Source organism: Miniopterus natalensis, chromosome 10, assembly GCF_054644295.1.
Source record: "Miniopterus natalensis isolate mMinNat1 chromosome 10, mMinNat1.hap1, whole genome shotgun sequence".
In the NCBI taxonomy this organism is placed as follows: domain Eukaryota; kingdom Metazoa; phylum Chordata; class Mammalia; order Chiroptera; family Miniopteridae; genus Miniopterus; species Miniopterus natalensis.
This window is the reverse complement of record NC_142090.1, coordinates 84,456,130-84,472,084: the sequence shown is the minus strand read 5'-3', so window position 1 is coordinate 84,472,084 and position 15,955 is coordinate 84,456,130. Positions and strand designations below refer to the sequence as shown.

Below are 15,955 nucleotides of genomic sequence, written 5' to 3'. Positions count from 1 at the left end.
AGCACAGGATGCGTCCACTCTCGTGCCTCACTTTCTCCTGATTTTTCCTCAAATACTCAATGGTCCCTTCGAGCTCTTATCAGCACGCGTATCGCTGGGTTATGTCCCACGGGCTGATAACCTGCTCTTCCGGCTGGTTTTCATATCTCATCGTTATGAGTTTCTGGTTGACGTCTGTGCGCCTGACTACGGTTCCTCATTTTGCATTTGTTTCCTCCAACAGAGATCCTAGAGATGAGATTAGGTGTCCGAGAGGCACATTTATGGCCCTAAGTGCAGAGCTCAGCAGGTCCTCGTCGGTCAGTCCAGGACCCTGGGGAATTACTTACCAGAACCTGCACGCTCACTCCTCGGGGGCTGGCGTTCCTTCCACTGCCACCGTCAATGCGCAAAGGTGCCGGCCGCCAGCCTCACCTGCACAGTATCTGCTGTCAGACTTGACAAATTTAGCAACTGGAAAACGCTGCTCACTGAGAGGCCCAGCGAGGGCACTGGTCCTGAGCCCAGTCACCTGGAGCAGGAGGTGGTGGGCAGGGGCCAGCCACCGGCACGGGAGCCTCTGGCGGTCAGCAGACACAGGAGCTCCCGGGCTGGCTGTGTGGCTCCCAGGGACCTCAGGCTGTGCGGTCCAGGCTGAGGTCAGGGCGAGGAGTGTTGCTCGGCCAGCCACTGGCCCCGGGTTGTGTGCGATGCTCTGCCCAGCAGGGTGGGCGCAGCCCATTGTAGCTCCCGGCTCGCGGGGGTGAGCAGCCTGCAGGCTGAGGTGTGGGGTCTGGTCAGCTTAGGGGGCCTTCCTGCCCCTGGCTCATGGAACCCGGACCGGACTCTATGAGTGAAGGGCTGTGCCCACAATCCAGGAGAGATGCCGCTTCGTGGGCGCCAGCCTCTGTCACAGCTCTCGGTGGCCTGTCATCTGGTTCTGGCCAATGTGAAGCTTTTTTTTTTAGATTTAATTTTAACAGTCTTAATGCTCTTATGTTTACAGAAAAACTGATCAGGAAGTAAGAGTCCCATCCGCCGTCTCTCCCGTCTCCCTGTTGAAACATCTTGGCACATCTCTTACAGCGGATGGGCCAATATTGACACATTACTGACGAGAGTTAATAGTTTACGTTACAGCTCACTCACTCCCCGTGTGGTACGTTTTTCTGGATTTGACAAACGTGGAATGACGTGTGTCCACCATGATAATATCACGGAGAGTAGTTTCTCTTCCCCCACATTCCCTCTGCTGCATCTGGTCCTCCCTTCCTCTCCCCAAACCCGACAAACCTGGGTTTTGTGCACATATTTGCATCTGTGGCAAAATACCCCAAATATAAAATATCTATCATCTTAACCATTTCTGAGTGTTCAGTTCAGTGGTGTTAAATATTCACACTGTTGTGCGCCCATCAGCACCATCCACAACATAACTTCGCTCATCCCGTCAATAAATTCTGTGCCTGTTAAACCCCAGCTCCCCACTCTCCCTCCCCCGGCCCCCGGCACCCACATTAGACTTCTGTCCCTGCGATTTTGATCCCTCTAGGAATCCCATGTAAGTGAAACCACACAGTGTTTGCCCTCTGGTGATGTGTCCACTTCACTCAGCACAGTGTTCTCAAGGGCCAGCACAGTCCCCTTCCTGCCTTTTCTTATCCCGTCCTCGACGGAGGATATCGTGTCCATTGCTTCTCAGAGCGAGTAGAAGGGGGCGAGAGAGAAACGTCGATGTGAGAGAGACACGTCAATTGGTTGCCTCTCACATGCGCCCTGACAGGGGCTGGGGATCGAGCCTGCAACTGAGGTACATGCCCTTGGCCAGAATCAAACCAGGGACCCTTCTGTGTGTGGGCCGAGTCTCTAACCACTGAGCGACACCGGCCAGGGCCCTTTGGTGTGTATCCTATGGCTGTTTACTTTGTGGTTACCATGGGCATTACATTTAACATCCTAGCACTCTAATTTGAATTTATAGCAGCTTAACTCCAATAACACAAAAACTCTGCTCCACTACAGCTCTGTCTCTACCCTATCAGTTATCAGTGTCTCAGAATTACATCTTTATATATTGTGTGTCACAAAACATAGACTAACAGTTATTTCAAATGCATTCATCTCCTAAATTACATAGAAGACTTGGAGTTATAAACCAAGATACAGTAATACTAGCTTTTACACTAGTAATTTTTTCTTTAAATTTACTCATTTCTTAAACCATGTAGAAAACTAAAAATGCAGTTACAAGCCACTGTTACAATACTTTCAAAATTTCCCATGTGGCCCAGGCCGGTGTTGCTCAGTGGTTAGGGCATTGGTCTGAGGACTGGAGGGTCACGGGTTTGATTCTGGCCAAGGACACATACGTTGGTTGCAGGCTTGAACCCCAGCCCTGGTAGGGACGCATGCCAGAGGCAACCAGTCGATGTGTCTCTCTCACATTGGTTTCTCTCTCTCTCTGAAAAGCAATGGGAAAAAATATCACTGGGTGAGGAAAATAGATAAATAGAACTGCTCGTGTGCTTATATCTACTGAGATCTTTATTTCTCTAATTGGCTTTCAGTGACTGTCCAAGTTACTGTCCACTGTCCTCATTAGGGACGCACAGGACTCCTATGAACATTTCTTGCAGGGCAGATCTGGTTACGAACTCCCTCGGTTTTTGTTTATCTGGGAATGTCTTAATTTCTTCCTCATGTTTTAAAAAATATGTCTTTATGGATTTCAGAGAGAGGGAGGGAAGGGAGGGGAGAGAGAGAGAGAGGGAGGGAGAGGGAGGGAGAGGGAGGGAGGGAGGGACATCAATGATGAGAGTCATTGATCGGCTGCCTCCTGCACACCCCCTACTAGGGATCGAGCCGGCAACCCTGGCGTGTGCCCTGATTGGGAATCGAACTGCGATCACCTGGAACGTAGGTGATCCTCAAACACTGAGGCATGCTGGCTGGGCGTTCCTCACTTTTGAAGGAAAGTTTTGCCAGATATAGGATTCTTGTGGGTTTTTGTTGTTGTTGTTTTAATTTAAGCTCTTTATATATATCAGCCCACTGTATTCTGCTCTCCAAGGTTTCTGATGAGAAATTTGCTGATCTTTTTTTTTAAAGATCCCTTGTGATGACTTGCTTCTCTCTTGCTGCTTTCAAGATTCTGTTAGTCTTTCGTAACTTTGATTATAATGTATCTTGGTATGGGTCTGAGTTCATCTTACTTGGAATTCATTGGGTTTCTTGACTGTTGTTCATCAACTATGGGAAGTTTCCAGCCATTCTTCAAATATTCTCAGCCCTCTTCCCTGTTCTCCTTCTGGGATTCCCATGTGTATGTTGGTACATTTTAAAGTGTTCCATGGGTCCTTTAGGTTCCAGTTTTCTTTTTCTTCCATCTTTTCTTATTTCTCAGACTCAGTCATTTCCATTGTACTGTCTTCAAGTTCACTGATTCTTTCTTGTGCCGATCAGATCTGCCTTCGAATCCCTCTAGTGAACTTTTCATTTCAGTTATCATACTTTCTGGCTCCCCAATTCCTTTTTGGTTCATTTTTAGGTTTCCTATTTCTTATTGAAATTTCCATTCAATATTTTTTCCCATTCAGAATGTCCACACAACATTTTCTTGAACTTGTCCACACCACTCTCCAGGTCTTCGAGCATCGTTAAAATGGCTGTTTTAGTTTTTGCCTAGTATGTCTGCCATTAGGTCTTTTTTAAAAATCCTCACTTGAGAATATGTTGTTGCTTTTTAAAATGTTTTCATTGATTCCAGAGAGAGGAAGGGAGAGGGAGAAAAACATCAATAATGAGTCATTGATTGGCCACCTCCTGCATGCCCTGACTGGGAATCAAGCCCACAACCTGGGCATGTGTCCCATCCAGGAATCAAACCACAATCTCTTGGATCATAGGTCAATGCTCAACCACTGAGCCACACCAGCTGGGCGAGGATATGCTTGATTTGAGGGAAAGGTGAGAGAGATACATCAACCCCTTGCCTCGCATATGGACTCTGACCAGGGATGGAACCCGCAAGCTAGGCATGTGCCCCAATCAGGGGAATTGAATCTGAGACCTTTTGGTTTATGGGACAATGCTCCAACCGAGCCATACTTGCTTGGGCCATTAAGGTCTTTTTCAGAGGCAGTTTCTGCTTATTTTTTTTCCTTTGAGTGGGTCATACTTTCCTTTCTTTGTAGACTTTGTGATTTTGTTGATAAATACTGGACGTTTGAATTTAGTAACATAAATCTGGGAATCCAATTCTTACCCTTCCCCAGGGTTTGTTATTGCTTTTATTTTTTATTGCTGTAGGCTGTCTCTGTGCAAAGGATCAGCCTCTAGTGTAAATTTAATGTCTTCTCAAGTATTTTCTGAGCAGTTCCTTGGGCACGCAGTCACTTTGTAACTTTCCCTGTATGTTCAGCTGTGGGTTTTTTTTAAATGATGGTTTGTGGGGTTTTATATCTCTATTGATTTCAGAGAGAGGAAGAGAGAGGGAGTGAGTTGAAACGTCAATGATGAGAGAGTTGTCACTGATCAGCTGTCTCCTGCACACCCTCAACTGGGGATTGAGCCTGCAACCTGGGCATGTGCCCTGACCAGGAATCAAACCTTGGTCTCCCGGATCCTAGGTCGATGCTCAACCGTTGAGCCACACCCGGCGAGGCTGGCTGTGGTTGTTTGTTTTTAAAGATTTTATATTGATTTTTAGAGAGGAAGAGAAAGGGAAACATCAGTGTGATAGCACATCAATCAGTTGCCTCCTACACACCTCCCACCAGGGATCGAGCCCACATCCCGGGCACGTGCCCTTACTGGGACTCCAACTGGTAACCTTTTGGTACATGGGATGACACCCAACTGAGCCAAGGCTGTGCAGTGGCTCCTGAAAGAGGCAAAAAGTGAAAAATGAAAAAGGGAATAAAAGGTCACTGGCCCTTTAAATGCCCTGGAAGTCACCTGAGCCAAAGTGCAAGGATCTTGCAACAATGGTGGCCCTACCTCCACCTATGACTGCACCTCTGTGATCAGAAGCAGCTATTGGTCGTGACAGCACAGATTCATATTTGGAGAATGGGGTCTTGTACCCCCAAACCAGCTTCCACAAGCTGTATGCCAGCTGCTCCAGGGTCATGTGCACAGCTGTGTGCCACTTGGCTGGGCATGAAAGATAGGCAGGTGCTACTGTGCTAAGACCTGAAATTGACCAAATCAACCCCAATTTACACCTGGAGAAAAGGGCACCACGCCCAGGCTCAGGGTCAGGAAGGCTTCCTGGAGGAAGCAGTGACTGGGCAAGAAAGGTTCTATACTCCAGGTTTGCCAAATTTAGCAAAGAAGACACCAACTTGATTTGCTTCAGATAAACAACAGGTAACTTTATAGTATATCACAAATATTGATTGGGATACACTTATGCTAAAAATGTATGCACCTCATCACAGCACCTCAGGGACAAAACAGGCTGAGAAGGTACAGGACAGGGCTGAACCCAGCTCTCATTTCAGGTCCCAGGTCAGGGCCCACAGACCTGAACACCCTTTCACTCTGCCCCTTAGCTGGGTTCGTGAGGCTGGCAACTTTCTCTCTCTGAGCCTATTTCTCCACCTGTAAAATGGGGTGGGCGTATGTATGTTAAAGCTCATCTTGCAATGTGTTATGGGATCCAGATGCATCAGCCTGGGGAGGAGGCTGTTAGGAGTGCAGACTCTCAGGTCCTGCCAGGCCCTGCTGGGTGACACATCATTGAGAAGCCACTGTGATTCAAAGGTATTGAAGGCCCTCAATGTGCCTGCTCTCTAGCTCAGCGTGACCACACACTCACTGCTTCCTAGTGGGCTTGTAGGTGAATCAACACCAAGCTCTGGGAATGTCCTGGGAGGAGTGAGTCTGCCCAGCATGGCGGGAAGGAAGCTGGGCCTGGGCATTTTCCCCTGCCAGTGAATGACTTTTCTCTTCATGTAAACAAAGCTGTAGCCCAGCCGGGCGTGACTCAGCAGTTGAGCGTCGACCTAGGATCTAGGCAATCGGGGTTCAGTTCCTGGTCGGGGTACATGCCTGGGTTGTGGGCTCAATCAATGACTCATCATTAATGTTTTTATTTCTCTCTCCCTCTCCTTTCCTCTCTCTGAAATCAATAAAGATATATTTAAAAGAACAACAACAAAAACCACCATGGCTGTGACCAGCACAGGACAGGTGACTCACAGCGCCCCTGCCAGGAGGCAGGACGTCCAAACACCTTTCTGGAAAAAAAAGAGGGTGACGTTTGGCAGAGGCACTTCCCTCAAAATTTGAGCCCTCTGCATGTCCTCCTTGGGAGGAAATGCCCCTGGGGACCAAAGTCCCAAACCAACCACAGCCGGAAAGCTGAGTCACTGATCTTGAGTCACATCCTCTGCAGATGGAGATCAGCTTGACTGGGAAATGCACCTGAGCCTGCTCATGCTCTGGGTCCAGAGGTTTCTAGGAACTCTGTCATGCATCTATCATCACAGCCCCAGGCCACCTGGTCAGGGAACTCCTCTGCTTAAATACCACCTGCACCTATGTGTATCTTTGAACATGTACTGTTATCTTTTCAAAAGCAAGTCAAGTTAGTTTCTCAGCCTTCGCTCATTTTTGTGACCACTTTTTCTTTTCATGCTCAGATGTGGGGGGCTCCCTCCCACCCACAGTATTTCCACATGCTGTACCCTGTCAGGTCTGCTGTTCCCACCCACCTTCCCAGGCTCACTTGCTTGGACAGCCTGCTTCCCCTGGCTCCTCCAGCTGGGTGGCGCCCTGTATAACCCTGTTGGTACCCTGACATCCCAGACAGTGGTGGCCATCTAGCACTGCCCACACTCCCTCTGGTCCTCAGCCCAGTGCCTGCACCTGGACGACCCCAATAGGTGTTGTAGGACAGATGGATGCTTTGTGGACTCCAGGAGATGGGACTCATCAATGGCCTGATTCTTGATTCCCAAAAAACTGCTTGCATGCAAGGGCTGTGCCCACCCACCTGGCATACAGAGTCCATTCAGGTGTGGGCATGACTACCAGTCGGGTGGAGATGCTCATAGAGCTCCTCTTACCTCCCTGCCGTCAGTCCCAGTTCGTTGGCCTAGAAACCACCAAGCTTATCTACTGCTCAGCTGGCTGAGTAACTGGAGGCTGGCCCCACCCCTTGCTTTCCAGGCACAGGGACCCTTCATGTGCTCCTTATGGACAGAGGCTTCAGCATCAGATACACAAGTCCTCTGAGGGCCTCAGTCTCATGTGTAAACAGGCCTGTGTGGGGCCTGAATGAGATGCCTGAGCCCCTGGACACCCTCCCTCTGCACACTCAGGGCACAGGGACTCTCTCCACAGCCCTGGCTAATTTAAACCCCACCAAGTGGCAGGGCCCACTCTAGCTCAAATCAGGTAACTAGGTGCCGCCCAGCTCCCAAAGGGCCTGGGATGGCCCTGGCCCCCTGGTGGAGCGTGTGAACGGTGTTTGGGGTAGACAGCTGAAAGAACGAACATGAGCCCATCACATCCCAACCCATGTGCTTGGAAACAGCAGAACAGTGCTAATAGGCGCAGAGCAGTGCCAGGAGCTCAGGACACTGTGTCCCCAGCAGCCAAAGGAAAGAAGGCTGGATCTACCTAGGCACCACTGGAGGGTGAGGCAGCAGGCTCCAGGTGAGGGAGGCTCATCTCCCCTGTGGGTGAACTGTCGTTCCCAAGCTTCAGGGGACAGAGGCTGGTCAGCATGAGGCTGGTCAGTGTGAACCCAAACAGGAGGCCACAGGAGCAGGTGTGGGGTAGAAAGAGACCTGGACAGGCAGGAGTCTCCCAGGCTGCAATGCTACACTGTTGATCCCATAGAGGCCTGCATGCAGCAGGCAGGGAGCCAGGCACTGCCTCCCAGAAACAGTGTCAGGGGGTGGTTACTTACTACCTGCAGGAGGCCCAAAACGAGGCAGCCAGACCCTTTATTCTGTCTTTAAGGCACAAAATGCCAGCCTGGAAGCACCACAGATGTGGAGGCCACAGTCTGCCTGCCCCGGAACCTAGTGCATCAGTCCAAGGTGGAATTCAGTCTGTCCAGGGAGGGAAATCCAGTCCGTCTGTCCATGAGGGGGAAGCCTGCTTCCCCGCTGTGCTCAGCTCAGGAGGCCAGGAAGACAGCTGAGGCTGCATGGACAACCTCAGGAGGGCACCGCCGTGGGTCTGCACCTCTCTCTTCTGTGCTTGAAGCTGCGCAGTGGGTTCTGGGCCTTCACCTTCTGTGAGGGCAAGGTCACAGGTCAGCTGGAAAATGCCCAAACTGAAACAGACTCTGGGAAGTGGGTGGTATTGCCCCTACAGGGCCTACAGCCCAGGAGCCCAGGACAGAAGCTGCTGTGGTCACTGTAGATGGCAGCCAAGCCCCACCTTCCTCCTGCAGCCTGGGGACAGGGAGGGCAGTGGGGACAGAAGAGCTGGTACTCCTTTGCTCTTGAAGGCACATATGGGTGGCTGAGGGAGTCCCAGCCCCCATGGCTTTGACCTGGTTGCCAGGAGTCTTGACCAGTTGTTAGGGCCAGTCTCCTCCAAGGTGTGTGCACACCCTGGTGACAATGAACAAGGTGGGGGAGAGACCACAGCTGTCATCCAGGCCTGAGGGACATACCTTGACTTTCTTAGGGAATGGCTTCTTTCGTTTCTTGTGAGGGTGAACCAGGCCACGAAGAGCAGGAGGAACTGGAAGAAATAGGACTTGGCAGTTGCCACCCGACCCCTCCTCACCCACATACCATCTGGGCTCTCCAGCAGGCTCTCCCCCATTCTGACCAGGGCCCCACTCCAGTCCCACGTTAAAGTGCCTGCGACCACACAGCTATTGCCATCATAGAGTCTGCTGCAATAATTGTGTAAGAAAAAAAATAAAGATACATTCTTGAAGAGAACGCTGCTAAAATAGGAAAAAAAACACCTATGCGTGACTCTTCCACATGTGGCCCTATTACTACAAATTCATCCCAAACTGGTAGCCTTTACCATTCATCCTTCCATCACCTGTCAGGCACATCGCTTCCCTCAACCTACTGCAGGACCCTTGGCCTCTGCCCTCATCTCTACCTGCCCCATCCAGCCAGGACACACAATCAGAAGACCTCTGAGCAATACCCTGATGCCCTAGCCAGCCAGCCACACACTGCTGGCAAAAGACTCTGCTTCTATGTGACAAGGATGGGGCTCCCTCCTTGCTCCTCTGTGCCAACTGTCTCCACAGCAGAGAGCAGCATGTACTGGGGACCATGTGTGTCTGCAGGTGTGCCCAGTCTCCATAGTCCTGTCAGCCCAGCCCACAGCACCAAGGACTGACTGCACCCCACACCAGCTCAGGGTCTGCCCAGGCCCTGCCCAGGCCGTGCTCACCCAGGTAGTCAGGGACGTGGCCCAGGTGAGGCTTCACCACAGCGGGGTGCAAGGGCAGGTCATGGCGCAGTAGCTGGAGGTCCCTGGGGTTGTCTTCAAAGTAAGTCTGTCAAGGGAGAGAGAGTGAGTTGCAGGGTGTCTCTGTGTGTGACTGTGTGGGGATTCTGAATGGATCGCTTGTGTTTAGGATCCACCTGTCCTAGTCACCCCATCCTCTCCCAGAGGCGGTGGCCAATAGGATCTCCCTTCCCCCATCACACTCGGTCCCGTTCCTGAGAGACACTGCCCAGTAGCACAGCGCACTCTTGTCACTTGGCGCCATCCAGGACTGTTCCCACACCAACAATAAACAGCACTCCCCGTCTGCAGTGCTTCCCGCTTTGTTCAGCACGTCCCTGCCAGAGATGCTCAGATGTCCCACCTCTGAACTCACAACGCTGTGACGACCTTGGACACATGTTTAACCATGCACATCCACAGACGTCGTCACTGACAGGGCAACCGTCCTCCAGTCACCACCCAGCTGAAAAGCCCCCACCTGCTGAGGCCTCAGCACTGAGCTCAGTGACCCCTGCCCGGCGCCTCCTCACCCTCAGCTTCTCCGAGTGCAGGAGCTCCTCCTTGATCTCCTTCAGCCTCGCCTCTCGGATGGCCTGCTTCGTCACTGAGCGCATGGCGTCCTGGGTGGACGCGGAGGGTCAGAGCACTGGGGCTGCCCGGTCCCCCTCCCACAGGAACCCACCGCTCTGCCCTGGCCCACTCACCCTGCAGCGGTAGCGGAAGCCCTCAATCTCCTCCATGCGGAACTGGTAGGGAAGCAGGGTGGGGGCCCCGTTCTCTGTGGAGCAGCAGCAGTGAGTGGCCCCCAGGCTGCAGACCCACAGCCTCCTGCACCCCTCCCTAGGGTGAGGCAGCTGGCACCCCGCGGCTCATTCCCCAAGAGGTGATGTGCATACACGGCAAGAAACCTGGGTCTTGCCCACAGGCACAACAGTTCTCCAGGACGCTACAGCCTGGCAGCTCAACGTCCACGTGTCCTGAGTGCTGGTCACATCCCTCATCCTCAGGACCAGCCCAGCCACCCTCTCCTCCCCCAAGGCCACTTTGGACCCTGTGCCCTTAATGTCCTGGTGGTCGGCAGCCCGCCTACCCCTCCTCCACCATTCTCTTCTCACAGCCTAGAAAACCACATGGCTGCTCCACGACAGTGCTCTCTCCTACGGCCGCCTCCTGAGACACGAACAGCCTCTTCCCCATTTCCCAAAACCCCCTTCTGCACCCTTGGCCCTTCTGCCCCTTGGGCAGGCAGCAAATGTGATTCTGGGCTCACTCATCTGTGAAGGGGCAGTGCCTGCACCAGGGGCAGGGAGAGGGTGGAGCGAGGGACGTGGGGCAAGCAGGGCCAAGCAGGTAGGTGGTGGCTAGCTACACTCCTGTCCTTGCTCTGTCACCATCACTGGGTCTAAGGCATCCTGGGAGAAGCCTGGCCCTGGCTCTCACCTCCACTGAGAAGCTCCTCGATCTTGCCCAGGTGGGACTGCTCTGTGGGCAGCACAAAGGTCAAGACTACGCCTGGGTTGTTGGCGCGCGCCGTCCTGCAAAGAGATGGCCCAGCCCATGTCTTTGGCCTGAGTCCTGGGACTGCCCACAGTCCAGGTGCCCGGCCTGCCATGATCAGCTCTCCTACCTGCCGGCTCGATGGATGTAGGCCTCGGGGTTGGGGGGGAGGTCAAAGTTGAGCACGGCACACACGTGGTGGAAGTCTATGCCACGGGCCACACCTGCCTCTGGATCAGAGGCCCTGCAGGAAACACCCCATAGCAGATTCACCCCTGCTCTCCCAGCTAGTGTTCTCAAGCTTATTTAATCAGCAGAATCTCCAAACAAAGCTGTGTGGAGCCCCAGGACCCTAGCAGTGTAAGTCTCTAAGTTCAGAACTGTTCCAGGAGCTAGGCAGAGGGGGTAGCGACACCCTTGGCTGACCTCAAGGTCTAGGGCAACAAGGGAATTCACTGCCCGACAGGGTGATCCAAGAACACCATCAGGCAGGCAGACTGCAGGATCCCTTCCCCCTCAGAACTACCCTCTCCATGTCACAGCTGCACCCAATGCAGGCCGGGATGTCTCCCTTGCTAGTGTGCCAACCCAGCAGCCTGGCCCCTCGTGCTGCCAGGGACCATGTGAACCCTTCACTCCCTTTCTCCAGGCCCAGCAGCCAAGCCTGGGCTCTGTGGGCTATGCTAGCAGCCAGGCCTGGCTCCCCACTCTGGCACTCTGGTTTCAATTTCCCTGGGGATGGCTGGAAGGACAGAAACATACTCACTTGTCCCCCTTGAGCCCTTTGCCCCGACGCTTGCCTTTGACTGGGGCCCCAAGGACTTCGGCATCAGTAGCTATGACACAGTCATAGAAGCCTTGGTTGAACTGTGAGATGATGTGGCACCTGTGGACCAAGAGGGGAGGGTCAGCCCCAAAAGCAAGCTGGAGGCAGCTCATCAGCCCCAGCACTGCTATGACCATCATCCTTCTGACTTTTCCCTCTTCTGAAACTCCCCCCTACTTTATCTGTGACTCATCCCCCTCGGCTGTAGAGGAACAGCGGGCATCTCAGAGTTTGTGACACAATAACTGAATATAAGTCAAAGCCAGAGTCTGGCCTTTAAGCACTTAAAAAACAGGAATATCAACTGAGTCTCCCCTTTCCAATCCCATCTTCAAAGTATTTCAACCGAGATATCAGCTGCGGCACACCTGGAGCGCAGGGGGAGCTCCCCGTTGAGCACGCAAGCAGGGATGCTGAACTGCTCCAGGAACAGGCGCAGACGGTAGCTGCGCTCTAGAGTGTTGACAAAGAGCAGGGACTTGCCCCGAATCAACGACAGCTTGAGCAGGGCATACAGCAACAGAAACTTGTCCTCCTCCGTGTTGCAGACCACCTGAAATTGCTGTAGTTGCTCTGGTCCTGGCAGCTGGGACTCTTGCAACTTGAGGGTAACCTGGGGGGACAGGCCTGTGGTCAGGAAAGAAGACAGAAACACTACCACAAGCCACCAGCTTGCCAACCACAGTGCAAACGTGTTAATGCAGGGCACCAAGGGTCCCCTCCAGCTGGTATAAAGATCCAAAAGGCCCTAACTACTGTGCGGTACAAAAGACATAAAACTACATGCAAAGTGTTCGGGGCACACTACAAAGAGAAATGAAGACAAATGACTGCAGTAAGACCAGACGCCCTACAGCCACAACCTTTCTGAAGTGCAGAGGTCACATAAGTAGAGAACTTTGGCCCTGCTGCTAAAGGCATCCTTTTTGCCCTTTGGGGGTCCCTGATCAGGGCTCTAGGCGAAGTATTGTTTGAACCCCTAGGGGACACCTGGAACTATACCAAAACTGTCCTCCCTAAACATCAAAAGGCTCCTTTGAGCAGGGAGGGTCAAGTCCTTAGAACGTCACATGCCAGTGACTCTAGACACTTGCCCAGGGCACTCACCGGGTTATGCAGTACCAGCTCCTTGAGTGTTTGCACATCCTCATTAAAAGTAGCTGACATCAGAAAAGCCTGATAGATCCGGGGCAAGTGACTAAAATAAAACAGAGCCCCATCAGACTCGAGCTCTAAGGGCTTCTATTGTGGCGGCTGGACTTCTGACCACCTGCCCCAGGCCCAGGCCTCCACTCGCAGCCCCCACACACCTCTTCCTTACCACAGAAGACTCTTGAGCTCTTCCTCGAAGCCAAAAGAGAACAGAAGATCAGCCTCATCCATCACCAGCAGCTCCAGGGACTCCCGAAGCTTCAGGCTGTCTTGCTGCAAGTGGTTTAATATGCGAGATGGGGTTCCCACCACTACGTCTGGCTTCTCCATCAGCACAGCTCTGCAGGTGCGCAACGCCTCAGTGTCAGAGAAAAGGTACAGCTGGGACCACAGCTGGGAGCTCACCCGGGACCAGCTCCCTTTCTTGCTGCACACAAACCCAACACCACATCTCAGTGCAGCTTCATTCCCTTATAGCCCAGGGGCTTTTCACCCACCTCTGAGAGGCTGAGTCCTCAGCAGCTGAGACATTGGCCACCCGGATGTCTCGGGCACAGTAGGCAGCCAGCTGCTGAATCATGGACTGGGCCTGCCGAGCCAATTCCTTGGTGGGCACAAGGACAAGACCGCGCACAGCCTGCTCCATGGCGGGGCCGGTCTGCAAGAGCACGAATTAAAGACTTCGGGCAATTAGTTCATGTCATCGTGGCCGTCTGGTGTTCTCTAACCCTTCCAGCAACCTGACCCAACTGCTGTGACTTGAACACAATGCAGTGCTTACTTCTCCCCACCTCAGAGTGAAACAGACGGCTCTTTTCCTAGGTGCTGATCCTCAAAAAGGGTAAATTACTTTATGGTTATCAAGTTGCTTAAAATGCACCAACCAGGGGGCTGGAGTTTCACAAAAGCCTATAAGTAGAAAAAGGAAACACGCCCAGTTTTTACAGCAGAAAGAAAATAAAATGATTTACTCAAGAAGGGCCTGGAGCAGGACCCAGGTGACCTGAATTCCAGCCCCGAACGTTTGCCACCACAGCACTAGGTTCTCTGGGGCCATCCCTCACAGGTAAAGAGCCAAAAGAAAGGCTGGTTCTTAAAAAAGACTCAGGACAACGACACGACTTTCCAAAAGAGCATGACGGACACTCAGCGCCTGCATCTCCCACCCCCGCCTTGGGGCTCCTCCCTGCGACCCACCGCCTTCCTGTGGAGCAGCAGCTGCAGCAGAGGAATGGCATAGGCGGCCGTCTTCCCCGAGCCAGTGCGGGCCCGAGCCAGGAGGTCCTTCCCCTCCAGGGCCAGCGGGATGGCCTTTTCCTGGATCAGCGTGGGCCGCGACCAGCCCAGGTCGGTGACGGCCTAGGAGAGACGAGGAGCAGCTCAGGCGGCGGGCAGTCCTGTCGCCACCCCCCGCCAGGCCGGCCCGAATCCCCGTCCCCCGCCCCCCGCCAGGCCGACCCGGCTTCTCAGCGCCCCGTCCCCCGCCCCCCGCCAGGCCGGCCCGGCTCCCTCGCCCTCCGGGTACCTGCAAGAGCCGGGGGTCCAAGCCCATGTGTTCGAATCCCAAAGCCTCGGCGTCCGCCATCCTGGGGCTCTGCAGCGACAGCGCGCACGCGCGGCAGGAGTGCTTCCCGTGGGCGGGTCAAAGCAAAACCAATCAGCGTCGGAGGAGCCATCACTTCCGGAAGTGCTCGAGGCTAGGCTTCCGGTGTTCCGGCGGAGCCCTACGGCTGCGGCGGCGCGTGGGGCCCGGGTCTCGGGGCAGAGGCGGCTGGCGAACGTGGGCCGGGGTCGCCGCGGGGCCCGTGAGAGCCCGGCTGCCCGCCTGCTGCGCTCAGGACGTGGGCCCCTGCGGGGGCCAGGCCCGGGCCGCCCGTGGCAGTGGTGGGGACGCGGGAACGGGAGCGGGGACTACAGCTTTCTGAGTAAACGCGGGTGACAGCGGGTGCAGGCGTGTGGTAGAGGCCAGAGGCCGGCTGAGGTTCCCGGCCGCAGCCATTGGACTGTGCCCGGACGAGGGTTGGAATGGGTAGCCGGGGACACGGAGGAAGGGAGGCCTGTCTGGGGTCCCCAAACCTGGCTGTCGGGGCTTGAGCGTGGACCGGTGAACCAGGAGATGGCGGGAGTCGGTCAGGGCACGTGCCCGGGTTGAGGGCTTGATCCCCGGCAGGGGGCGAGCAGGAGGCAGCTGACCAATGACACATCATTGATCTCTCTCCCCTCTCTGGAGTCAACAAAAACATTTTTAAAAAAAAAGATTCTTGCCCCCAGGCACGTTTTCCTTGCTCGTTTTTCCTAAGCTCCAAGGCCCTTCTTTTGCCTCTGTAACTTGTTTCCTGAGCCCATTTCCCCTATGGCTCACTTCTACCTCTGTGACTTTCCAAATAAACTTATTTTATAGTTTGGGGAAAAAATGGGGCAGCTTCTTGGTTCCTACCTGTATTAGTTTGGTATTGCTGCTATAACAGTTACCATAAGCTTAGTGGCTTAAAACAGCTCGAATTTATTACTTATGGTTCCGTAGGTCAGAAGTCTGAAAAGGTCCTGGGACTGAAATCAAGCTGTTGGCAGGGCTGCATTCCCTTCTGGAGACTAGAGGGACAATTCCTGTCTTGCCTTCTCAGCTTTGGTGTGACCTTCCTTTGCCTCCCTCCTCCACTTTTAAGGAAACTTGTGATCACACTGGAACCCAGGTAACCCAGGACAATCTCCCTTTTAAAATCAGCTGTTAGCACCCTTAATTTCCCTTTGCCATGTTAGGTAACATATTCACAGGTTCCAGGGATTAGGACACGAACATCATTGGAGGGCCATCTTTCTGGGTGTTATCAGGAATCTGTGTTGATGAGTTTCCCTGGTGGCCCTTTGCATCTGCTCTGACTTTGGCCCAGCATGATTGCCAGAGGTGAGGGTGAGAACAGAGCAGTTCATGCACCACAGGTCAAGTGAGGCTGGGACCAGAAGATGGAGATGGGGCCTGCCAGTCCGTTAGAGCTAGGGACCAAGCCAGGATGGCAGACGGCATGAATAGAATGGCTCCCTCAACCCTCTTTC

At 53.5% G+C, this 15,955-nt stretch overlaps 1 protein-coding gene across 1 annotated transcript; it reads right to left on the bottom strand.

The window, feature by feature from the left end:
* Positions 1-8,061: 8,061 nt before the first annotated feature.
* On the bottom strand, positions 8,062-14,501 carry DDX56 (DEAD-box helicase 56). Its single transcript, XM_016219262.2, has 14 exons — positions 14,427-14,501; positions 14,099-14,260; positions 13,399-13,559; positions 13,071-13,241; positions 12,857-12,947; positions 12,118-12,362; positions 11,690-11,809; positions 11,054-11,167; positions 10,867-10,961; positions 10,131-10,204; positions 9,957-10,046; positions 9,367-9,472; positions 8,618-8,688; positions 8,062-8,231 (listed from the first exon to the last, which is right to left on the bottom strand). Exons 1-14 carry the CDS (start codon positions 14,484-14,486, stop codon positions 8,154-8,156), a joined length of 1,638 nt encoding a protein of 545 aa, XP_016074748.2. The 5' UTR covers positions 14,487-14,501; the 3' UTR covers positions 8,062-8,153.
* Between the last annotated feature and the right edge of the window lie 1,454 nt (positions 14,502-15,955).